Consider the following 25,992-nt stretch of genomic DNA (forward strand, 5'->3'; position numbering starts at 1 on the left):
TGCCATAATAGAATACCAGAGACTGGGTAATGTATAAAGAAGAGATTTCTCACAAATCTGGAGGTGGGATGTCCTAGGACATGATACTGGCATCTGGTGAGGGCCTCAATGTTCAAAGGGCAAAGAGGCAAGCAAACTCATGGGAATGAGAGAATCACAAAGGGGATAAGCTCACTTTATAACAACCTGCTCTGGAGATAACTCACTCCCATCACATTCACCTGCTGTAAGGTTGAGAACCCGATGACCTGAACACCTGGCGCTGTGCCCCACCTCCACTCCTGTGCCCCACCTCCACCCCTGTTGCATTGGGGATTAAGTTCAACCTGAGTTTTGTATGGGACATTCAAACCATAGCACTTAGACTTTTTATTCAACAATGATGCTAGGATCTTTAATTTTCTTCAGTTTGGGAAATTCATTCTCTCCTTACGCCCCCCCCCCCCACTCTACAGTTTTTCTGATCTTTTTCTAGAAAGACTATCCGATAATTTTCTTTTCTTTTTTTTTTAATGTTTATTCTTAAGTTTTAGGTTTTATTTTACATTTATGTGGTGCTGAGGATCGAACCCAGTGCCTCGTGCGTGCTAGGCAAGCACTCTGCCACTGAGCCACAACCCCAGGCCCCCACCACCACGTGATAATTTTCTTATGGTTTCCTCCTCCTGTCCATCATTTTGTTCTACCTTCTGAAAGATTTCCTTGATTTTGTCTATCAACCCTTTTATCAGACTTTCTTATTTTGGCAAACATACTTCTAATCTGCAAAGGCTCATCATATTCTTATTTCTTTTAATTTATATTTTAGTTGTGGATGGACACAATACCTTTATTTTGTTTATTTATTTATTTTTATGTGGCGCTGATGATGGAACCCAGTGCCTCACACGTGCTAGGCGAGTTCCGTTTCACTAGTTGTTTAGATAGCTTGTTTTGTTCTGTTTCATACTGGTGGCTTTCCTCAAATTCCAGGTGACCCTTACTTGGTTCATCTTTAACAGTGAACTCTAAATAGGGTTTCATGACTAGATTCCATTTCAGGGGCAATTCTGAAGAACTGATCAGAGGTATGAGCAAGTGTCTTCAGGGCTGAGCAGGAGAAGGGGTCTATTCAGTGTATATACTTTGACTTAGTGCTTTTATACCAGTGTCCCCATGTCTATACGCCTTCTGCCTCAGTGTTGTTTTTTTTTTTTTTTGAATTTTTTTTAATTGGAGTTGGACACAATATCTTTATTTTTATGTGGTGCTGAGGATCGAACCCAGTGCCTCACATGTGCAAGGCGGGCGCTCTACCTCTGAGCTACAGCCCCAGCCCGTGCCTTGGTTTTTCTATCACACCCAGACCTTCTCAGCGACAGAAGCCATTCTGTTGTATGTAATGAGTGAACTTTTTGGTACATAGAATGGAATTAGCTCAGTACCATCCTTGGGAGAACCGAGACAATGATCAAATCGTTTTCTGTAGGGCTTAATTCTCAACATGAAACATGGGTTAGGAAAGGCTGTTTGAGAAATAACCTCTCTAGGGGTGGTCTGGGAACCTGGCTGTGGGTGGAGGGGAGCATGCATTTGATCTGCCATATTTACCTTAGAGAATGCTCATTCTAGACACTGGGCCACAACACAATCACTGTTGCCCAGCTGTGATTATGCAGCTTTGGATCCTGGGGCATCGCAGGACCAAACAGAGGAGGTGGGTGTTTGTTTTCCCTTTGCAAATGGAATCTCAGTCAGACTGGTTATTTTTAGAGGGGTGCTCAGGAATGGGTTCCTGGAAGGTTGGTTCTGAGAATGTATTTGGAGAAGAAATGGGCGGCAGCTTCTGGATGAGTCACAGTGACCATCTCAAAAAGAGAAATGTGAATCAGGAGGTTCCTCTGTGGGAAATTCCTTCCACTGGTAATCCACAGGGTGTGGTGAGACAAGTGGGCATGCCTGCTCCTTTGGATCTATGTCAACTGCAGAGAGGGGTTCCCTGAAATATGCATACATCACTGGCTGGGGATAGATGTGGGGTCTCCACAGCAGAGTTCCTCAACAATCAGCTGACCCTGAGACTAGCTTGTGTTGGAGACTAAGGTGGCCAGTGGCTTCAGGTTCCTTTAATTTGTAACCTGTGATACCTCATGGCATAAGCATGGAGTGAAATCTGTTCGTTTACCTAAACGAACAAGCAGGATGCCATTTTGGAGAGTGCCTCTGTCTGCACAGGAGAGGCGGAAATCCTTTTGTGTTGGGCAGAGGGTCCCAGCTGGCTTCTTAGGGTGACCTGAAGGCAGCTTAACCATAGCTTCTTCAGATGTGAGGCAAACTGCCCCAAGCTGTGGTGCTGTTCTTGGGTGTCCTGGTGGGGACAATGCTCTAGCCACGTGGCTGATGCTCCTGAGACTAGCTTGTGTTGGAGACTAAGCAAAGTCCCTCACAGACCTGAGACCAGCAATGACTTGGAGATTTTTTAACCCTGTGTTTCTTTCTCTTAATGCTCAGCGGAGGAGCCCTCAGAAACGCCCCAGCCCCTGGCCCCAAAGGCCCCACAGGTGCCTGCAAGGCCCTTGCCGTCGGAAGCCCCCACTGAACTGCCACAGCCCAAGCCAACACGGCCATCACCGGAGGACCCCGCAAGACGACTGCACACAGGCCAACGGCCAGTGCTGCCCAAGAGACCCCTGCAGCTGTGGCCCCCAGAAGAGCCACTGCCCCCACCAGCTCGACCTGGCTGGACAGGGCTGCCTTTCTTGCCTGGCTCCACCGGGGTCCTAATGGAGACTGGAGAGGCCGGGCCTCCGGGGAGGATGGGTGTGTCAGGAAGGGGCCTGCCCCAGGGTGTGGATGGCCAGACGGGACAGGAGGCCATCCCCAGCGCAGAAGGCTACGCAGGAGCACCAGGTGAGCCTATCACAGAGAAGGCACAGGGGACGGCTGCAGATCACCTGAGCCTTGGGGTACAGGGGTGGGTGTGCTACCTGACCCCAAGTGGGTTTAGGGTCCCAGATTTAGCGGGACAGGTTCAGAAAGAAGCTTGCAATAATGTCAAGGACCAGAGGGGGGTGATTTATGCTAATCTAACTAATGTTGGCTGGGACACTCCAGGGACAGCAAAGAAAATTATACTTAGAAATGTCATCATCTCAGGGGTTGGACAGTCTGTTCCACAGGGGCAGCTCACTGGGCTTCCCAGCAGGAGAGGTCTCCAGAAACCAAGTTTAGTGAGCCTGCTCGGGGCAAAGACCATTAGGGGCACAGCAGAGTGGGAGGCAGCCTCGCCACAGTCCTGGGACCTGGCATTCAGTGTCCCTAAAATTTAGTTCCTTCAATGCCAAGGGAGGATGGCAACAGAATCTCAGGGGATTAGGGTGAGAATGAAAGAGCAAAGGACTTGGCTGCGGAGCGTGCCACACGTGTCGTGTCACTGCTGTTACTGTCTTGGTGATGGTGTAGTCAGAGTTAAGGCACGAAGAAAAAAGGAGTGAGCATTCTGGGCTCCTTCCCCAGTGCCAGGTCTCCAGCCCCCAGCCCTCCTGGGGGCTGTTACAGGTGAGGAAACAGAGGGGGCAGATGATGTCGGCTTCCATAGACATTCCTGGTCCCCTCTGGGACCAGGCTGACCTTCAGGGGCACCTGATCATGGTCAGAGTTGGGGTTGGTCCCTGTTAGTGACGGCCTAGTGCACACATGACCAGCGAAACATGGTGGCTGCCTGGGTCACTGCTGAGTCTCTCCCTAGCTCTCCTTTTCCCCGTTCCTTCTCAGCCTCCTGAGCTACACCTAGGAGTGTAGCTTTTGCCTTTTCTAAGATGTTGGTCTTCCATTAGTTCCGTGTGTCATGGGTGACTATATTCTGCTGGGCTGTTTTTTAATCCATCCATGTCTGCAGGCCCCTGCCCAACTGTCCACGCAGTCAGTCCAGTTGAAGGCCTCCCTGGTCTGACCCCAAGGCCCCAGTGCCCCACCTTTCTCTTTGGATTCCTGCAGCTGGCTTGCTCTCAGGGCCCTCTGGCCTGTCTAGGGCTAGGCAGGCTGGTGAGGAAGCAGGGCCAGGAGTGTGCAAATGTGCTTCCAGATCTGAGAGGGCAGCTCTCAGGATAGATTTCCTTGCTGTGTCTGTTTCATTAGTAATAGAGAATCAAGTAGAACACGTTGGCAGGGAGGAAAAAGGGACTCAGCAAAATGAGTTACTGTTTCAGGTCTTGACATTCCTTTCTCTTGTGTTTCAGGATACCCCAAGTCACCTCCTGTAGCCTCCCCAGGTACGTCTGCTCAGAGACAGGGCAGAAAAAAAGGATGGTCCTCTGTAGCCTCTACACTGCTCTGTACTCCTGCTTCCTCCCTGGGCTGTTAGCATGAGCGGAGCTTAGGGCCCGGCCCTTGCACACCCACAGCAGCAGGGCAGGCCCCTGCTGACTGCAGTGGACCGAACCCTTCAGAGAGGCTCGAAGGCAGGTCCAACACAAGGAATTTTCCACCCTACATTATCCCAGCTCAGTTTCCCAAGGGGATCACTGGGTGGGCCCGTGCCCTGGGTGGTCCTGATGAGCTTCCTGGGGGCCCAGGCTTTATGGGCTCATTAATATAAGTAACTAGCTCCCTAAATGATTCTTTTTATGCACCCAGAACCTGCCCCTAGCTTGTAAGCAGTTTTACATATGCGTATACCTGTCTTCCTCACACATGCAGTTAGTCACTCTCATGGTCATAGTCTACCTGTCTTGCACACATGCGCGCGTGTATAAACACACACACACACACACACAGTCTCTCTCTCATCCTTCTAACCAGAGCCAGTCCAATCCCAGGCTTCCTTAGCTGACTGCTGATCACAGATGAGGGTGACCTTCTGCCACTTGGGTACTTTGCCACTTTCAGATGAATAAAATGGTCCTGGGACATAGGCCTGATTTTCTGGCCCTGACACCTGTCCCTGCTCCAGATAGACCCCCTCCCTGGAAACTGCCATTGTGTTGACATCCCCTCTCCCCCAGCAGGGGTTCCAGGGCCTGCTCTGGTGTCTTTTTCTGCTGGGCTTACCCAGAAGCCTTTCCCCAGTGACAGTGGCGTTGTCCTCTTCAACAAGGTGCTGGTAAATGACGGGGATGTTTATAACCCCCAAACTGGTGAGTACTTGCAGGGAATGTGGTGCTGCCTCCTGTTACCCCAGTGCAGGTGGGGTGCTCCCACTCCTGTGGGGTCAGGGAGTTCACCCTGGGCATGTGCGGCTCTGCCCAGGACTGTGGGAGGCGAGTGAGCAGCCACGTTCTCTAGTCATGAGGTCAGCATGCTGGCCCCTCATCACTGAAGGGTCATTCATTTTTGTATGGTACTTAAGAACGCTCTGACAGCCCTGGCCTATTGCACTGTGACCAGTTCCCTCCCAGCTGTCCTCTAGTGGCCACGGAGCACCACTCTTTCTCCACATCTGACAGTCACTCTAACCCCCCTGGAACTTGGCAAGCAATAGGCTTCCTCCAGAATCTTGTTTATGATGAACAGAGCTAAGAATGGGGCTGTGTTCTCTCCAGAAGGGGAGGATTCTGGCATTTGGGTCTCATACTGTAAACAGAATTACTTAAAAATGTATACTTCGGAGTCTGTCTGCAGTGCCTGCATTGTCCCCATGCCCTCAGCCCTGGGTTATTTTGGGGAACCCTGTGAGGATAGTGGGGATGGAGCTCCCCCCAGGCTTCCTGACAGCGCCATCCGCCTTCCTTTCCTCCATGGGACCCTGCGTGGGGATCTCCTTTTCCTCTGTATGAAGGGAAGGGCCTTTCTCATCAGCCCACCACTGTCCACCCAGGTTTGCTTGCCTGTCTGGACCACTGGGCAATCCCAAGAGAAGCATGGTTTCCTGGCATGCCTGAGCCAACCAGGCCAGGGAAGAGCCCACAGGGCAGGTGGCGTGAGGTTGTGGTCCTTTTCCAACCAGCCTTGGTGCCACTGGCAGTAGTTATTTGATGTGGACGTGGTGCTCCTGAGGGGCACTGCTTGTAAGCTATTGGAGAGGGACTTGATTGCCTTTTGGTAATTTTTAGCCACTGTCCTCACACTGGCCCACCTGGTCACCATTCAGCGAATCCCCTGTTGTGAGGGCATAGAAGCCCCCTGCAGAACTTGGAGAAACAGAACTCCAGGTACCCCAGGCTTTTTTAAGTTTCTGATCAGTTCATGGGAGACTGTGCAGCAGCATCACACGCCTTGAAGGAGTCACATGAGCTCACCTGTCTGCCTTCCTCCCCCTAGGGATCTTCACAGCTCCTTACGATGGGCGCTACCTGATCACAGCTACTCTCACCCCTGAGCGGGATGCCTACGTGGAAGCCGTCCTCTCAGTCTCCAATGCCAGTGTGGCCCAGCTGCACACAGCCGGGTACAAGAGAGAATTCCTGGAGTACCACCGACCCCCAGGGGCTGTGCACACTTGCGGCGGCCCAGGGGCCTTCCACCTTGTTGTGCACTTGAAGGCCGGAGACGGTGTCAATGTGGTGGTGACTGGGGGCAGGTTGGCCCATACAGACTTTGATGAAATGTACTCCACCTTTAGTGGGGTTTTCTTATATCCTTTCCTTTCCCACCTCTAGGGTGGCCAGGGAGAGGGGAGAGATAGTTGTAAAAACTCTGAAGCTTTAATATATTCAGTTTATGTATGTAACTGGAGCACTGATCTAGAGTTTTCTGCATACATCCTTCCACCTGCCCCTAAGATAAAGGACTTACCTCGCTGTTGGGCCACCACACCTTAAGAGTTTGCAGACAGGTAGTGAGGAGTTCACCTATTTTTCTGTCACTCTAACTGGACAACTGGAAGACTTGGAAAGCCCCCTTGCCTGCAATCCGGCTCCCCTCTTGCATCTTCCCAGCCTCCAGCTCCGCGTCAAGGTTCCTGGGGAACACACCTGGTGCTACCTGTGGAGGTTTACACTGCTTCCCAGAGGGCGGGGCCGCGGGGTGGTGCCTTGCTGCTAGAGAGGAACGGCAGCTGGCTGAAGGTGGGGGGGCGCGGTGGTGGTGGTGGGTAGCCAGCAGTCTCCTCCTCCGTAAACTACACGCGGGAGAAAAGTTTAAACACTGAAGTGCTAACGTGGCCCATGCCACCCCGTACAGGGACCCAGAGTTCAGTTTGGGTTGTTCCCTACCTGGCTAGCTGCCATGGCCTGGGACTCATCCCTGCTTACTGGGCCCTGGCCCCACTGCAAAAGGGGATGTGCCACACACTGTTTATGAAACTTGTTGGGCTCCTTAGATGACATGTACAACTGAAGTGCAAAGACAGGGAGTGTCAATAAATATGTAAAACCACTTTGAGTTACTTCTCTAAGTCTGGTGCCCTACGGATTGGGAGTTACTGCTAAAAAGCAAACTGAAAGGCAATTGACTTTTTTTTTTTTAATTGCTGTAGAATGATCTTGCATAAATTAGTCTCTACTATAAAACTTATCTATGAGCAACCAGGCTGTATGCCTGGGTTTTATCTTTGGCTTGTAAAGGCAGACTAGCTGTGCTTGGAAGTCTGGGTTCGCCATGATCCCACAGCTAAAGAAGGGCTCTTCCACGGAAGACTGGAAACTCACATATAATCAGCAGATTTGGTCCCAGGCTGAGACCAAATCCTCATTGCTTCACTGCACAGATCACTGGCAAGACATAGCTTATGAACTCTTTAAGGTTCCTAAGCAACAAGAGGCTCAACACAAAACTGATCACTTCTGAAAGCTGAGATCATCTGAGAAGGTGGGCATCTTCCCAAAGTAAGCACACACTGTTCTAGGCCCAGGCACAGTAATACTTGACTAGCGCCCCAGAAACCTGTAGGCACACCAGACCCTTTAGCACAGTGTGGATTCCGCTAACCAGGTTGGGAAGATGTGTTTGTCAGTCAAGTAAGCCAGGGGAAGGTGCACACGAGAGAAACAAGAGCTTTAGTGTCCTTGGCCTGCACTGAGCTGGCAGAAGAGGCTCTTGAGCTATAAAAATGCCTTGTGTTTCAAGGCCTGTTTGCAAAGAAAATTACAGGGTGGCCACTGCACACTTCAGTGCACTCATCCCCTACTGCAGCTGGGGAGAAGTGAACAAGCACTCAAGGTTTGCTGCTGACTATAATTCAGACCTCTGTCCAGGAAAGGGAGGAAGAATGGCCGTTCTCTCCCCTGTTTCTGCAGCTGGTGAATTGGCTAAAAGCAGCTGTCAGTGTATCCTTGGCTATCCTAGAAATGACTCATGGAAAAAAAAAAAAAAACCAAAGCAGTGGAGTGTTTTCAGGAAAACCCAGTTGGCACACATGCTTACACCCTCTTTCCTCACACTCCCCTTCTAAAGACTTCAGTGCCAAAGGAGACAAACACTCAATGGAAAAGCAGGAACCAGAAAGAAGGTAGGTAACAACTGCATTGTCTACTCTTCCACAGGCTGCTTCTAGTGCATCACACACAACTTAGTCATCCTCAGTGCAACTTGACTCATTTACCAAAATACATGCATTTCAGCTCTGTGCATCCAAGACAGGCAAAGCAGCATAATTATAGCAGGAGCCTGCATTTATTTCAAGATAAAATGAGATGAAAGCTAGACCCTGCCACATGTAACAACAAGATTATAAGGGAAGAGCCTGTCTTTTCATACAGATGGAAAACAACAGGGTCAAGAGAGCTCAAAGGCTGTGGTGGCGGGTAGGGCAGTTTCAGAGCATGGCCCTTCAAGAAGTCAATACCCTTGAAGCTGTGCATGAGAGGTACAAACCAAATCCTAGGGCTTAATCAAACCTAAGGTGGTTATGACTTATGAAAAATTTTTAAGGGGTTTTTGCTATGCCGTCCAAGTTGGTTCTGAATTCCTGGGCACAAGCCACTCTCCCAATCAGCCTCCCGATTGGCTGGGACTAGGAATGTGTGCCATGACACCCCCAGCTGAGGTTATAACTTCTGAAATCAGAGTTGTTACAGAGAAAAAGGTCCAGGTACTCAAGTCTTAACTGAAACACTTTCCCCCCTCACGGAACACTACCAAATGGCCTCATTAAAGAATGCAAATCAATGGACTTTGTATTTGAAATTATTTCTACATTAGCAACATTACTTAGCTTTCCCAATGACTACCATATTTTAAATAGTTTCCCACAAATTATTTGCAGTTTGATAGGGGTATCTGTGGTCAGAGACATGACTAAGTCCATACCTGTAGATCTGAAAATGGCTTTGCCCATATCCATTTTCTAAACATTCATGTTTTTCTTATGCCTTCCTAAGATGGGAAGGAAAAAAGGACACATGCAAACTCCACTGGGTGTAGGATGTGACAGAACCGCAATTGAGCTGGGCCTCTAAGCTTAGGGAAGGCTGTCCGCTGACCCCTTACTTAAGGGACCTGGAGTGTGAATGTGTGTCTGTTTTTTTTTTTTTTGCTGGGGAAAGAACAGAACCCAGTACCTTATACATGCTAGGCAAGTGCTCTATCCTTGAACTCCCTGGCCTTCTAGTAATGTGTTTTTTTTGTTTTGTTTTGTTTTTTAACTTAAGTTTTTGCCACCTGGAAATCAGTAATTACAAAACATGCCAATATACCAGTTCTTTGGTCCCTGACCTGAGTTCTGTCACTGACAGGAAGAGATGACAGGGATGCTTTCTCCAATCTCACCCTCAAAGGTTAGGAAGTAACCCCCCATGCATCATTTTTCATGAAGGATGACTAATTACTTGTCTCCTTCAAGAAGGGTGACAGTGCTGCTCAGAATCTGTACCAGCTCAGAAATAATCAATTCCCTGAGTTTGTTAGCTTTGTGTGAAATAAGATTTCCTGTACTAAAAAATGCTCCCTCTCCTGATATTAGGGAACATATTTAACAGATTACTAATCCACTCTACCTTTGTAATTCAGAATAGTTGGCTACCTTGCTCAATGCACTAGCATTTGACCCAAATCAAAGTCTAGGCACATATGGTGCACAGGGTCATGCATTCAAGTGGTCTAATTATTGCCCAAGAAGTCCTGTGGAATTCCAAGAAGAATTCAAGAGGCCTGGGAAAATGCAATAACGACAAGAAATTAACTGGTGTAACAGTCACACTGTGTAGCTCTTCAAATCATCCTCATGGTGCCACGAAGAAATCAGTACTGCAGCTCTGCTACTGGACTGCCCACATTTTCAGCTTCAGGTAGATGCAGCCTGCACCTGACATCCAACTGCTAACAGGCTCTTACAAAGCAACAGTAGCACAAAATGATATAATGAATGCCTACAAAGGAGTAACTATTAGTTTCTGTGGGCCTCAGCTTCTTTATCTGTAAAATACTAAGGCTGATTTAACCCTTGCTGAGTAAAATGACATCTCCAGACCAGCAATAAAGCTCAACTTGTTAGCTTGGGAGCTAACCAGAAATGCAGACTCTCCGGTACCCTCAAACCTGTTGCACTTTAACAAGCTCTTAGGAGATTTCTGTACTCATTATAATCTGAGATGCTGCAGTCTCTGAGTTCTTCATTTTCAGTCCCAAAGTATACCCTAAAGACTCATAGTTCCTGTCACCCTGCCCTCTTATCATAGTAAAGAGGAATTAAATACCAAGTTTTTTGATAATTGAAAGCTCACTGATGGAGAGACCCGTGATCCAACATGTGCTGCCCTGCAGCAATCTGAGAGGATGAAAAGGATTTAATCTGTGGGATGTGGGCTTTTGGTCAAAGATCACTTTGACTCCCCCTGATCTAATGAAAACATCAGGACTGCTAAGTGGCAAATCCTGAGGAAGGGTTTAATGAAAGGTGGGGTGTTCAGGACTGAGTAGAACTCCTAGGGGACTCTAAAGGGCTGATATGTCCACCAGCCAGACTACAAGAGAAATTACATATGTATAAATGAATCACTTCCTGGCAGAACCTACAAAGCAAGAGAGGTTAGTTCCTATGAGTGTAGCTTCACTTCTGGAATCAGGTTTTAAAAATAAGCACATAGACGCATCGTCTAAGTGTCAGAAAAGATCAAAATGCTAATTTATGGAAATTATCAATTTCTGGCAAAAGTATAGAGAATATGATTTAACTGTCCCTTGAAAGAAAGAGTCAAATGCACTCAGAGTTTATGTTTGTTTATTGTTGTAACATTTTGTTTTGAACATCAAACACTGCACCAAAATATGAGCCATTCATCTTAAGATGTCTTTACCATAACTAAAGAGTACTGTATTGATGTTTACAATTAATTTCAGACAACTGAAAACTTATTAGTGATATTTCTGTCTAATAATCAAATACTTCATCATTGGCTGAACGTAATTATTAAATTAAAGAGCAGTTTCCCCTCCCTTTCTTACCCTCAAACCAAACCAAAAGTCATTTTCCACCTGGAAATAACATTTATTTTAACCAGTTTTAAATAAAACCCAGCATGCTCTAAAACATGGTTTCCCAGAGTGAATATGATACTTGAAAAGATAAAGCTCCCTGGATGAATCCGTTTTCACCAACTTGCAAAAAGAGAAAGTGCTTAATGTTTTTTCTAACCATTTCTTCTCTCAAAGGCCTTGCTTCACCTTCAAAGCAACTAGAGAAGGGCTGTGTGCAGGCCCACGGTCAAGTGGGCTGTTCAGGGCAGAAGCACGTTTCAGTCACTTAGTCACCTTTCCTCCTCAGTTGGTTTCCCCATGATTTTTAGCAGCTTTTGTTTTAGGACATCAAACTAGTAGGTTTCTTTTTCCAAATGAAAACTCTATGTAGATGTGTTTGAACACAGTGAACCATTACTGACTATGGCGCTAAGTGTGCATGCTCCAAGTCCACACATGTACCTCGCAGAGCCTGACGGAGAGCAGACATTAACTTCCACAGCAGTACACGCTTTAACACATGATATCAGAGCAAACACTAAAGTTAGACTGAAATGGGAAGAGGGAAAGGGGTCATGTCACCAATGGAGCAACTGACAAGAATGACTTAGAAGAGCCCAATCTCCCTACAGCTGTCCTTGTGACGTTGCTTGTCACTGAGCCAGCGTGAGGTTGATGCTTCAACTCGCCATCCTAAGAGATTGTGTGCAAACACACTCAAGGGCATCTCTCTTTCACAGAAAGAACAAATGTCATTTGTACCAAATGGCAATGGATGTTCAGCACAAACTTAATATTTTCTTAACATTACAGCAATAGTAATCATCTACTTTCAGCAAAAGGGACTCCTTTAAACAAGGAAAAAGACTCACGGTCATTAGCCTATGTACCCACTGGATCAATCTGCAGCAACAAAGTCTAGGGCTAGTGGACACTGAGACAGAAGAACCAGCCACCCTCAACACAGCCTGGGAGATCCAGATACTAGGCTGGATGCTCTCAGAAGGCCTGTATATCCAAGGAGAAGAGCTTGTCAAGAAAAACTAGTCAAAAATTGTGAAGGACAACCTAAAAAGAGGATGCATATTAAGATTTTCTGTACCACACATATGCAAAGAAGTCCTACTAAGCGCAGATTAAGCACATAAAGCTCTCATTCTTCCTCTAAATCAAAGGCAGTTGAAAGGACACACTGGTGGCATCTATGGAAATAAGAAAACTGCATGAATATTTTACTAAAATCTTAATTCACTAACTGCGCAGAACTTCATATAAACATAACCTAGTTCTCCTATTTACTATATATAAATAAACTCATTAGACAATTAGTCCTTAGCACTATTTAAGGGGGAGGTTTTGCACTGGAGAAAGCCTGTGTCATCTCTTCTCTAGGAATATGTGCCTCCAGAGTTTGCCACTGAGAACTGTGTTCAAGGGGTTTCAACAGTGCCTCCATACCCAATAGCACTAGGGAAAAAAGGCTGCAATCAGTCAGGGCCTTTCAACTCTCCAATCTGGAAAAATAATCACCCGTTTCTCCAACTCTAGATCAGTATTATTCTGGGTAAAGCAAACTAAAACAAGAGAAGTTCCCCAAGAAGATGACAGGGACACACAGGAGTTGGAAATGAAACTACCTAAAAGCATCTGCAGCTTCCCCTCAGCTCAGGAACCACTGCTTCCTGCATCTTCCTCAATGGAGGGCTCTGCCCTGGGGCCATTTCAAGTCCCCTGAAAGCCCTGAACAGTTCTCTCGATGTTAACAGTGACTGTCAACACCCAGCTGATCACCAACACCAGAGGGGCTTCTGGCACACAATCCTTCCCTGCTGCTCTCTATTCCCACATGTGATACGAGCTCATTACAACCAAGCCAGTCCATGCAGCTGCCATGTATATTTTAGTGCAAATGCATGAGTACCTCTCTGTCCCCATGGGATCTCAAAGGGTAGTCTCTGCACTTGCCAACCACATAAGTGCCCCAGCTGCCAGAGGAGTTGGTCTGGGGTCGCTGCTGAAGGGCTGATTGCTCAACAGGAGCTCCAAGACCCCTTTCTCACATGGTTTCTATAGAATTTAACATAGGGTTGTGATGACAAAGCCAAAACTACTGGCCAGTGGCCTTTACACAAGCTTCATTGTGCTTCCCTGACTAATTTGAAGCATGGAATTTTAGAAATCCTGTCCCAAAGCAAGATACCTAAAGCCCCATCTAAGCCAGGCAACAGGCACAAGGACAGAGAAAAGGGCTATCCCCAGGACCTACTGCAACTGTGTACTTGCATTTTTGTGTTGGTGTTCTTTGTTTTGAAACTCAAAATCCCACTATTATTCCAGACATCAAATATAAATCTATTCTTCAGCTATGTCTAAGAAATAACTTAAAGGCCTCTCACCATAGAGTAGTCACAGATAAGAAACTGATTATCCAAGGGGATTTTCTCCCCAGAAGTTCATGTTGGTGGGTATGGGTTCAGTGGCTCTGGTGCATAAGCCCTGGGGGCCCACCCAACTTGGCACAGCGAGCAGCTATTCTGTTTCAGTGTGCAGAAATGGAGGAACCCAGCGGAAAGATGTGCACAGATAGTTTTAGCCAGCATCACAACTGGATCTGTGGCAGTTCAATGGACCGGACCCTCTGAAGAAAGCCCTGGTTATAGAGAGACAATCTCAACTGCTCAGTAGAAATTGTTAACACTTTACTTTGTGTAACGTTTTGGTCCGTTCTTTAACTTCTGTTTTCTTCCTTTTAAGTTAATGAAAATTGAAGGAGTGCCCAGTATACAACTCCGCAGGAAGCACGTGTGAAGGCCCATGTGTGACAGAGCACAAGGGCTTTAACTCAGGCTGAGCCCCTCTCTTCTCCTTCCGAGGGCTGAGCAGTAGCCTAGGAAGGTGAAGGAGGGTGGTCGTGCCAGCTCCAGGGGCCCTGTCCCTGCTCTAGAAAGAAGGTGCCCCACTGTCAGCCCTGGATCCTTGTCCACAGGATAGGTCACCTTCCTTGCTGTGAGGAGAGTGACTACACCTCCCCATTACCCCTGCCACAGGTGCCACTTCAGGCCAGGTCATCCAGGTCCACATGAGGGATTGGGTCTCGCCAGTAGCAGAAGGAGCTGAACTCTGGGCACAAAAAGGCAGAATTCTGTTCTTTATCGAGAAGTGGGAACACATGCTCCACAAGCTCACTCAGCCTATGATACCTAGGAGAAGGGATTGGGGAAGAGATGCAGATTGTTACTTCAAAATCAAGATAAGGCACAGTGCATGGGCTGTAAAGCTGCTTATTCAGATTCTTCACATAGGCAGGTTCAGAGACAGGTCTCAGTCCCATCCCAGGGCACAGACTTCCTCTTACATATCTGGGTAGTCAAGAATCACTTAAACAGCTATTCTAGAGGAGAAAACACCCAGAGAAGGAACAGCTCTCTGATCCTCCAAGATAGGTCTAATTTCAGTTATTATCTATTTCCAGCTGCAACTGTTGCTGTATGGTGCTGGCTGAGAATTAGGAATGCACTTACGATGATTTGTTTCCTTTGGTCCTTTCTTGGATTAATTCACCCTTAGGATTCACGGTGAATATTCTACAGTCTGGAACTCCAACTTGTGTGTAAGCATAAACATCCTGCAGAAGAAAACCCGGAGAAGACATCAGGAAAAGCTTCACTGGTTACTGTGAGTCAGAAACACTGCATGAATAGAAGACTCTACAGAAACATGTGGTGCGGGGCAGTATAATTTTGCCTCTGAAATTGAGCTTTAGACAAACTCAAGCTAGTGTGTGGTGCCACCTGAGGGTGTAGAGGGAATCAAGCAAACTTGGGCAGTCAAGGAGAAGCAAGGCCTTAGAGTATAAGATAAATTCAGAAGTAACACCTTCGGTACATCTGAGATGTGGTGGCCCCAAAGGATAGGAGACAGGTCAGGGAAGTATTAATAAAGGGTGGAGAGTTTACACTGTGGTTCTGGGGTAGATACAAGGACATGGCTTAAAACCATGAAGGACAAGAGGCAGAGCTGCCTGGGGAAATGGAATTGAAGTTGCAGAAACAAAGAGTATCCTGTATACAATTCTAGGACAGATCTATAAGTCCCTATAGGACCTCCTCAGTTGCCATGGAAAGGTGGAATAGATCCAGTGAAAATACTGAACAGAACAAACATTTCATTCTGCTTACAAAAATGGGTTGATAATTATGACAACGTAAATGATCTGAATTTAGCCTATGTCAGAATCTGGGTCCAGAGACACTTACGTTTGGACGGTTTCCAAAGGCAGCATAGAAGGGCTGCTTGGATGGGGCAAACAGGTTCTTAATATCATTGAGACATTCAATCTTGAACTTCTCTGGTTTCTTTTCTATTACTTCCCTAAGAACAAAAAATACAATCACCAAACTGAAAATGGCAGTTTTCCCTAACGTGTGTTCCTGAAAAGATTTTAATGCTCACAAAATCCTCACTTTTTCTTTTTTAAAATATATTTTTAGTTGTCAATGGACCTTTATTTTATTTATTTATATGTGGTAGTGAGAATCGAACCCAGTAAGCGCTCTTCCACTGAGCTACGACACCACCCCCAAGACCCCCACTTGTTTAACCCTATGTAACTGGTACACTTCTTTTTCCTCTTTTGCCAGTCAAATCTTACGATTAAAAAAAAATCTGATGGAGTTTAGGGTTGAAGAAAACTTTTCATTACAATATTTGACAGAGACTATGAGTCAGAACACTTTGAGGCAGCCAAAGAACAGAAATGCAGAAGCTCTGAAACAGACTGACAACCTCTAAGAGCCCAATATCTGTTCTCACACATACTCTTCTGAGTCCCTGCCCACATGCACACAGGGAAACCCAGAATTCTTGTTGGAGAGGTACCTGTGGAAAGCAGAGAACAAGCTGCTGGGGGACAACATCAGAGGACCCCGGGGCAAGATTGTGCCCTTGTCATTGACCCAGTGCAAGTAGCCACGGGTCATGTCAGCCATGCCAATGGCACGAGCAGAACAGTACAGAAACTTGTAGCCATTCCTGAAAATAAAAACAAAAACACATCCTTTGTAGTCCAGGTATTTTGGCAAAAGGAAAAAAAAAAAAACTATTATTATTTTAACAGATTCAAATAAAATTCTTATATACTATGAAAATCAGGTTTTTGAATTTAGCAAGAAACTAGTTAGAACTGTAATGATTTCACCTTTCCATGGAAAACACCAAGGGAATAATGGAGATATATGAGTACAGATTATGCTAATATGTGACCACAGATTATGCTGAATTTAAAAGTACTGATGTAATACACAAAGAGCATCTAGTCCACGAGAGCCAAACAGAGAATGGACAAAAATCTTCCACTATCTTTAAAGTATCTGCTGTAAGGGAAAGACACAAAGAATTTTGTTTATAAGGACAACTTGTAGGATGCAAATCATTCTGTAAGAAGCAAAGTTACACATGGTAACTGACATTCATAATTTCATATTCTAGGTAAAAAATAATTATAGTTATGATGATATATATAGGTGGTCCCCAAAACGCACAGCATTGTGAGAATTAGCTGAGATAATACCTGTAAGTTGGTGCCAGGCACACACAGCTCAAGCGCCATGAATGGTGGCAGAGCAGAAATGCCTGGACCATAACATGATTTATTGTGGACTGATGATTTATGCTATTTTTATATAGTTCTTGAGCAAAGCAAACTTCTATCTCATTAGACTTGGATGACACATGCGAAGAGAAACTTACTCATTAATGGAATGATAGAGCTTTGCTATACCCTGATGAGTCCAGTCTTTACCTAGTTGTGGGAGAATCTGCCCCAAAGCATCAGACCTGAAAAGAGAGTATTAACAGAAAAAGGTATCAGGAATGCAACATATGAAAGCCAAGAATTTTCCATCTCATTTTCTCTTTGATCAGCAGCTAATAAACCCTGGCTAGTGGAGCAGGGAGGAGGATACTCTATAAAGCTGATTTACTATATTTGCTAGGCAGACCCTCCAAAATCATGCGGTGCTTCTAAAAGTGGGGTCACACGAGAGCCAGATGTTCATTTTCAGAGATAATTTACAAGCACAAATCCTTTTTCTCCTCCTTAATCTACAGTTTTATTTAATTATTGGTACCAGGGGTTGAACCCAGGGGAGTGTTTAACCATTGAGCCACATCCCCAACCCTTTTTATTTTTAAGACAGGGTTTCTCTAAGTTGCTTAGGGCTTTGCTAAGTTGTTATGGCTGGCTCTGAACTTGCAATCCTCCTACCTCAGCCTTCTAAGCTGCTGGGACTATGGGGTTGCACCACCACACATGGCTATTTTCTTTTTTCTTGTGGGGGTGGGTACCAGGAACTGAACTCAGGGGCACTCGGCCACTGAGCCACATCCCCAGCCCTATTTTGTATTTTATTTAGAGAGAGGGTCTCACTGAGCTGCTAAGCACCTTGCTGTTGCTGAGCTGGCTTTGAACTTGTGATTCTCCTGTCTCAGCCTCCTGAGCCGCTGGAATTACAGGTGTGTGCCACAGCACGTGGCCCAGCTATTTTCTTTTAATGTATGAGTTTGAAGGCCAAATAACTACATCTTTCTAAAGTTATATATTTGACATTCCATTTGTGTGGTTCCACCCATATTCTCCCTCCATAAAATGATTATGTGTGGATTACATTCAGGATCTCTTAGGAAATATGGCTTAAAAAAACTCTCCACTAGAGCTGAGGGCTGAGAGTCCCAAGTGAAGGACCCCCCTCCCCCATGCACATTAACTGTTCCTCCCTGGGCATAGGGTTGCTCTCTGCTACCTGCAATGGGCTTCGGCTTACTTGGTTATTGTTCCATCGATATCAGAAATGATGATCTTGTCATTCCAGTTCCACAGGTAAATGGTACCCGCACAACGGCAGGTACCTTGATACTGGGTTGTAATACTAAACACAATATCATTGGGGCCATCATGGAGCTTCAATTTTGCCTTTTATAAAAAATAAAAAACACAAGAATAAAGAAAATCAGTAGAAAACTCAGTTTGGAACAGTTTAAAAATCTATAAAGCAGTAACTGGCATTTCAGGATCCTAACAAACTCAAAGCAGAATGTCTGGTGTAGAACATAGCCCAGCCCAGAGCTTAGCATGCTCACAAGATGGACCAAGAAAGCCACTGCTTGAGTAGTGTTCTGGGTTTCCAAGGACTTCTCGAATACCCCATAAAACCAGGTAAACAGAAGTGAAGCACATCAAATTAAACAGTTACTAAGATAAGTCCTATTGAATTTGCACATATCACAAAAGACTCACTATCTGGTCTGAGGAGAGTCGGAGAGACTTCTTATATGAAGTTGTGCTGCTGTGGCTCATGGTCTCTGTGGGGATGGGGTCCACTTTGATGGATTCTTCAAGCTCTTGTGACCCCTCATCACTGGATGTGTCATCCTCAGCTGGCCTATTTAACATCACACTAGTTAAGGAAGAGGCAGCAGGGGGAGTTTTATTGATAAGTGCTTTTCAGTAGGACCAAGAAAATACAAATATCCTTAATCCTTTCTAGAGTTAGCAAGAGTTGTTTCTTCTTCCATCTTCCCAGTTTCTTACCTCTGAAATATGTACATCACTAATTGATAATGATAAGGCCACCTTTCTCTTCCTTCTCATAACTGGCATGCAGTTACATTCTGGCTTTCACGTGTTACTTTCTGCTATATCCAGTAAAAGCTATCAGGTCTACCTACTCCTGTTGTAAAAGATGTGTATGTTTCAAAAGGAACAAATAAAAGATTGGTCCTGGATTATACATTTTGGACACTGCTTAACCTGGGTTAAAAAAAATAGTAGTAAGAAATTTTATATACTCATTCAAAGAGGGTAAAGAGTAAAATAAAACTCCTAGACTTAGACTGCTGGGTTACAGAAGGGATTGAGGAGAGAACCTGGACCAAGGAAAGTAAACAGATGGAAAATATCAGAATAGGATACAGTGTGAGCAACTCTTCTCAGAGTCAGCTAATTCAAATGTCCAAAAGAAATGACAACACATTCAAATCAACCCTTCAGATACTTTTTTATGTCTCCCTTTGGTGCCTATAGGAAGCAGGAAGAACAAGGTCACCAAGGGTAACACCTCTTAAAATGCCTAGAATTCCTTCTAAAGTCCCATATTTCTCAGCACATAATATCATGGCTCTGTGACAGAGGCAAGGTATTTATGAAGTAGTAGTGAATATATTTATTCCTCTAAGCCGATAATATTTTTCAGAAAAGCAGTTGTCATCTGCTGAGTGATGTTAATGACCTACTTGATGTCATGTTCATCTAAGAGAGAAAGATGTTTCTGACTAAAAATTAAACAAAATTGCCACAATCAATTCCTAGGTAATGGTCAAATGAGCAGCCCAAGTGCTGTGAGTGAGAGGAAGAAGAGGGCACCCCACCTGGCACTGGCTGGCTCTTCAGTACTTGATGGTAGGTCACTGGTTGGCGGCACCTCGGACTTTCCCTCCTTAGCCTCTGGCAGCTAAAACAGAAAGATGATAATGGCAATGTGAAATATTTTCCCTATGAACAAGCCAAAATTAATCAGCAGCCCTCTCTAGGAAAAAATAAACCTTCTGAATCTGCGACCCCACTACAGAGAAACAGACTTTCTCTACTTTGAGCTGAAGGACAAAAACCTGAGACAGAAGTCATGTACTGCCACGTAAAAAGCTGTCTCTAGAGAGCCAGAAGTAAAACCAAAAGCATTTTAAAAGGTGCCAAGTAACAAAATATAATGGTCCAAACTAGCTGTTAGGTCACTGGCAGACACACACGGACTGCAGAACAGAAGTGACTGAAGCTGGCTATTAGAAATAGCTCAGCACTACATGAGGAAGAGGTGGTTGGTGTGGACATGAACTAGGTTCAGGCAGAACTATCCTTGTGATATCTGAAGAACAACAGCTGAAAATCCCAGAACCCTGTTTATCAGACTTGGGGTAATAAAGACTTGATCTACTGCTTGTTTAGTGTGGTTCTCTGGACAAACCTATTCTTCTGACGCTTTTGTTAAAAGAGCCGATTCTGGTTATTTGCATGTGGAGTTGTGCAGAATAACCTTTTGCTTGTAACATGTGAAAACTAATGCAGGAAGTGGACCTTGGCTCTGGAGCCATACAAGGTCAGCCCAGGCTCTATCCCTTACCAGTGCCTTGACCTTATTTAACAATAGCACCTCTTTATGCCCAAGCTTCCTTAAAGTGGCAATGCAAACATCTCTGGTGCTGAGCTGCAGCAAAGGCTGTAGGTAACATAGGCAAAGTACCTCACAGCACATTCATGCATTAACTGCTCAAAAATGGCAAAAGAACCTATGTAAGAGTACTTTCTTGTATGTGGTAAAGGTTTTTTGAACACATGATCCACTTTTTCTCAGCCCATGGAAATGATTACCACTAGGTCTATTACCTGCTTAGTCATGCTTTCTCTCTTCCGCCAAAACCACCAGCGGCCAGATTTCTTTGGCATCTTGTCTTTAACCCAGGACTCAACAGTGGCCTGGAAATAATCAATTTAGGTCAGCCTGGTCAATCTGTTGGTTGTAAAGCACCCGACTTATAAAATTGGCCTGCAAGACAGTGCCTTTTTCTGGAAGTAAGTGATGTTCTCCATACCTCCCAAACTCCTCTAGTATTTTTTATTTATTTATTTTTTAAGTTGAGGATGGACACAATACCTTTATTTATTTTTATGCAGTGCTGAGGATCGAACCCAGTGCCTCACACATGTGAGAGGCAAGCGCGCTACCACTGGGCTACAATCCCAGCCCTCCTCTAGTGTGTGTTGTGTTTTTTTTTAAAATATTTATTTTTTAGTTGTAGTTGAACATAATACCTTTATTTTATTTACTTACTTTTACGTGGTACTGAGGATTGAACCCAGGGCCTTGTGCGTGCTAGGCGAGCGCTCTACCGCTGAGCCACAACCCCAGCCCTCTAGTGTTTTTAATACCCTTTAAAGATGAAAAAGGTCCAACTTTGGTGGCAGCAGGCTTTGTGGTGGGAGGCCTGGTGGTCTAGCTATATAAGACTTTAGGCCAGCAGTTCTTTTTCATTAACTTTGGAACATATGAGGATATGAGGACTGACTAGGCTAATGATATCTTCATAGAGAACAGATTAAAAACAAATTTTGAGGTTCTAAATTAACAGGTGTCCCAGCCACAAGCTGACCCAACTATACACCAAACTGATGTCATGCTTTAGCTGGTCACCTCCCCTTCTTCTGAAAGCTGTTTCTTCCTGTATTAATGAGGGGAAGATTTTTCCCCCTCCTATTCATTTCATATTTAATTTACAATTAATAAAGTCTCTAAACTTTTATTTCCCCCCTGTGATAGGATCAAACCCAGGGCTTCCCACAGACTAGATAAGCATTCTACCACTAAGCTACATTGCCAACTCAGATCTCTGAACTTCAAATATATAATCAGAAACTGGCATAAATATCTAATTACGATGACAAAAAAGTGCAGCTCAGGTAATTTCCCAGATTTGGGGCAAAAGGTAATTTTGGTAGGCACATATAGCAATGTGGATCTTTTATGTTAGATTAATAAAACTTTGAACTGTTTCTGTTCAGAAATATAAGTGTTAGAATTTGGATCTTTAATGCTGCTCTAGCTCATGTATTAGGCAAAACAGGAATTTTTAGAGTGAAATGATCAGATTATGAGAGCTATAGGCTCATTAATAAATTAATCCATATGATGAATTAATAATTTAAATGGAGTACTTGTGGTAACTGTAGGCACATGGGGCATGGTTGAAGGAAATAGGTCACTGAGTACCTGCCTTTGGACTTTGATCTGTCCCTGGCCCTTTCCTGTCTCTCTGCTTCCTTGCTCCAATGAGCAGAGCAGCACTCCTCCATCACACCATTACACCATGATATTCAGCCTCACCACAGACCCAAAGCAATGGAGTTGGCTGAACATGAATTGAACCTCTGAAACTGAGTCCCAAATAAACTTTTCCTCCTCAAAGTTGTTCTCATTAGATTTTTGGTAATCAATGTTGGAGAAGTTCTCAAATGTAGATCACTCACCTTAGGCAAACTCTTCTGAAATACTTGCAGGCTAAGGATCATAGGAGCAGCCAAAGCCCAGTTATAGTAACTATCAGAAACAAAAATTGTGCAAAACCATTACACAGAGTAAGAGAGAGGAGCAAAGGAGGCTGGGACGGGAGTAAGGGAGAGAGGAGTACAGAGAAGTAGAAATAACATATCAAACTGCTTATTCTTTTTAGTAAAGATTATCAACTAAATTTTTCTCACATAAAAAATATTTGCTTTAAGCCAAACTTCTATGAGCAGAGAAGCAGTAAAATCTATGAAACAGAACAACAGTATTTCAATGCCTCATTTACAAGTAAATTTGAGGCTTAATTTTCACTTCAAAGTCATTGCCTATTGATTTGTTTATATAAGATGACAAACTTTATACCAAGAAAAATGGTATCAGTTAAAATAGTACTTATTTAAAAAAAAAAAACCTCATATGATGATGTTCAAAGCAAGAAAGCAAGAGTACTTACCGGTTATATATACGAATTACAAGATTAGGATTGTCTATAAGTCCAGGGTTTTCTGCAAATTCGTGATAAGTAATGATATGCTCCATGAATTTTTCTGCAATATAAAATAATAACTATCAATTTGGTTAAAGTGCATAAATCCATTAAGAAATTACACAATCCTCTTTGCACTGTAAGAATTGTAGGCTAAAATAAGTAAGTCCTTAAAAAAAAAAAAACCTAATTTTTTTAATATCAAAGGCAAAATGTCACTTTTTTTTTCGCTAAGAAGAAAAGATAGTTTCTTTTTAATCCTCTCCCTCTTACCCCAGTTTAAAAAAAAAAAAAAAAAGAAAATCCAGGAGAAAGACTTTTAGGAAAATAGATGATTACAGATGTGGATAGAGAGAGAAGGAAAGAAAGACAAGTATAAGCAAATAAACTATTAAAAAACTAAGTTCCATTTTCATCAGAGGGAAAACTTTACAGACAGGGAATTGCACAATTGGGGAATATTTTTATAGTTCTAAGTACATGCTATACTAGAAAATCAAAACATCTTTATAAATGCTTGAGAAAAGAAAAAAAATCACATATTCAGAATTTGGCTCAGAATCTGTCAATAAATAAATCCCAAATTTTTACAGAATGGATGAAGATTTTTTCCTTGAATTTCTGTACCCTGTTTCTAAATCTGCACTCCAGTAGAGTCAGACTGACAGAAATTTCTTGTGTGGGTTATTCCTCCAGGTAATATGTGTATTATTTATTTTTACTTGCCATTTCTGCCTCCTCCAATAACAAACTCTACCAAACTAGCGGTATTTAAAACAAAAAAATTATATTTTATATAAATTTTATATTTTCCATCCCCTCTCACATAATTTAACTGAGAGTTTAAAAGAAATGGGGAAGAGACATAATTAGCATTTGGTGACTCTAAAAAGGAGAAACTTGAGGAAAACTTGATTCTAGGGCATTGGACACCCATTCTGACACATCACACCTTCAGTTCCTCTGAAGGGGAGAGAAAACAAAGACTAATGCTAAAATGATGATACTAATTCATGGGAAGAAAATATTTCCTTGGAGGAAAATCAATTATGAGCCTTTGGCCAAACTGAGAAAACATTAAGAGTTTGGTTTAAAAATGAAGGTAAAACCAAAAAGGCTAAAGAAAGTAGGACAAACCCATGCAAGTGTTCCACCATACCTAGAGGCATCCGTTCTCTGCTAAGATCCTTCCCTACTCTGAAGCAGGCTTTACCTCACTGGCCATCTCTCAAGCCTGAGTCAGAAAGTAAACCTTCTACTTTTTGCCATAAAGATTATTTACTCAGTGGATCACCAATTTTCTACAACTTCAGAGCCCTCATGTCTAAGTCCCATTGCTTTCCAGGAGGGATTCTGGGTCTCAGTCCCACAAACATTTGAATGATTTTACCGATGAGAAATATCAACGCAATGTGATCTGACCCAGGTCATCAGCAAACAGGGCACCCTGTGAACTTTCAACTACTTATTTAGAGCCTTCAAGGTACACGCCCTTACCAAAGCCATCCCACAAGAGGTACCTTAAATGAGAGTCTAAGGACCTGACATTTTAGGAAGACACTTAAGACTTACACAAGTTCACTGAAGAACTAAAAACACCCTGAAATGGCTAAAGGCAGATTTTAAATCAAGTGATGATCAGGCTGCTCTCTGAGGTGAAGATAGGGCATAACTGCCCAGTATACCTTTAGAAATTTCTCCATTTTCACTGAGGCCCCCACATAGCGAAAGTGTGACATCGGGCAAGTCCATGGCAGAATCTGAGAGGCACTCAGTGCCACTATCTGCAGCTGCACTTCCCACAGACTGTGGGGACTGGGAGCCAGAGAGAGTGTCAGACTCGGGCCACTGCCTGGAGCCAGGGTCCGTTTCACTGTGGCAGGTGAAAGAAAAGGTAAAACATTTTATTACAATTTATGGTATTCTTAGCTTACTACATGATTGTCGGGCTCAGATCAAACAACGTATTCCCTAAAAAGGAACAGATGAACAATTAGACATAGTTTTTCTTAGGCAATGTTTAGAATAATATCATAAATGATATTAAAGAGATTCTAAATAGTGCTTCTGAGGAATTAACTGTGAATATAATATATCAATATATCAGAAAATCACTAGTCATTCACAATAATGCAAAATTTCAACTATAGCTTTTCTGATAATTAAAGGAGTAAAAGAGTTATGAGCATTTGTTAACATTTCCATGTTGAAAATGACAGGGTAGTTAAGAAAACTCTCATGTTTGGAGCCTTTTGATCTTAACTTCCTAGAAAAAGCTATGAAACGTACTATATATACATCCTGTAGAAAATTACTGTAGTCTAAACTATACTCTCTTTAAAAAACAAGGCTTTTGGGGTAGATTGTGGCTCGCTGGCATAGTGTTTGCCTTGCACATGTGAGGCACTGAGTTCAATCCTCAGCACCATATAAAAATAAACAAAATAAAGACATTGTGTCCATGCATAACAAAAAAATATTTAAAAAACAAGGCTTTTAAAAATTCATTACCTCAAAAGAAAGAAAAAAAAGGAAAGAAAAGAATAAAGGAAGCAAGAAAAAGGAAAAAGTCCTCAGGAGGCTAGACCCATCTTGAAAAAGAAATATATTAAGAAATAAACTAAAATTAAATTGTCCTTACAGTGGTGAGGGCCAAAGCTAAAGATGAGTTTATTCCAATATTTTTATTTTTCTTGATGATAAGGCACAGAAGCCAGGTCCCAGAAGGTGACCATAATGGAAACCTTATACAATGGGGCATACATTTGAGAGAAAAGAACAAGGAAATGGTGTCTTACGTTTGTTAGTCACGAATGCTTACGATTCTATACCTTTGAATAGGTATTTAATGTCACATTTGAAATATTATTCTAGAGTTTTCAAATTCATTTATTTTATTAAAAAAACCACTATTTTTAACATGTGATTAAAAACATGATATCTGATGAAGTTATGTGATCTTTTAAGAAAACTTGAAGATGAACAGTAATGGCAGCATAGTGCAGATATGTTACAGATTGGGTGCAGTTTCAAAACTATTATTTTTTGCTTTTGAACTAATGAAAGACTCAGGTTTTGGAGAAT

General features: G+C 43.6%; 2 protein-coding genes across 4 annotated transcripts in view; one reads left to right on the forward strand and one right to left on the reverse strand.

The window, feature by feature from the left end:
• The window catches only part of Emilin2 (elastin microfibril interfacer 2), a gene marked incomplete at its 5' end in the record, with an annotated part of 50,571 nt that extends 43,272 nt beyond the window's left edge, over positions 1–7,299 (forward strand). The window contains 4 exons of the mRNA XM_015482218.1: positions 2,491–2,889; positions 4,218–4,250; positions 4,986–5,114; positions 6,238–7,299. Coding sequence (XP_015337704.1) covers positions 2,491–2,889; positions 4,218–4,250; positions 4,986–5,114; positions 6,238–6,575 — 899 coding nt within the window. The remainder of the gene's footprint in view (positions 1–2,490; positions 2,890–4,217; positions 4,251–4,985; positions 5,115–6,237) is intronic.
• A 3,758-nt stretch (positions 7,300–11,057) lies between these two features.
• Lpin2 (lipin 2) overlaps positions 11,058–25,992 on the reverse strand; it is a 54,842-nt gene continuing 39,907 nt past the window's right edge. For 2 of the 3 annotated variants that reach the window (XM_015482516.2, XM_048806489.1), the window contains 12 exons: positions 24,594–24,781; positions 22,876–22,969; positions 22,385–22,454; positions 20,747–20,836; positions 19,735–19,817; positions 18,605–18,764; positions 18,132–18,280; positions 17,059–17,145; positions 16,189–16,341; positions 15,567–15,681; positions 14,832–14,935; positions 11,058–14,510 (listed from right to left, as the gene is read on the reverse strand). In XM_015482516.2, coding sequence (XP_015338002.1) covers positions 14,366–14,510; positions 14,832–14,935; positions 15,567–15,681; positions 16,189–16,341; positions 17,059–17,145; positions 18,132–18,280; positions 18,605–18,764; positions 19,735–19,817; positions 20,747–20,836; positions 22,385–22,454; positions 22,876–22,969; positions 24,594–24,781 — 1,438 coding nt within the window. In that variant the 3' untranslated portion in view covers positions 11,058–14,365. The remainder of the gene's footprint in view (positions 14,511–14,831; positions 14,936–15,566; positions 15,682–16,188; positions 16,342–17,058; positions 17,146–18,131; positions 18,281–18,604; positions 18,765–19,734; positions 19,818–20,746; positions 20,837–22,384; positions 22,455–22,875; positions 22,970–24,593; positions 24,782–25,992) is intronic. The other variant, XM_015482518.2, reaches the window with a different exon arrangement.

The sequence above is a fragment of the Marmota marmota genome, unplaced genomic scaffold, assembly GCF_001458135.2.
Source record: "Marmota marmota marmota unplaced genomic scaffold, marMar, whole genome shotgun sequence".
Lineage (NCBI taxonomy): Eukaryota > Metazoa > Chordata > Mammalia > Rodentia > Sciuridae > Marmota > Marmota marmota.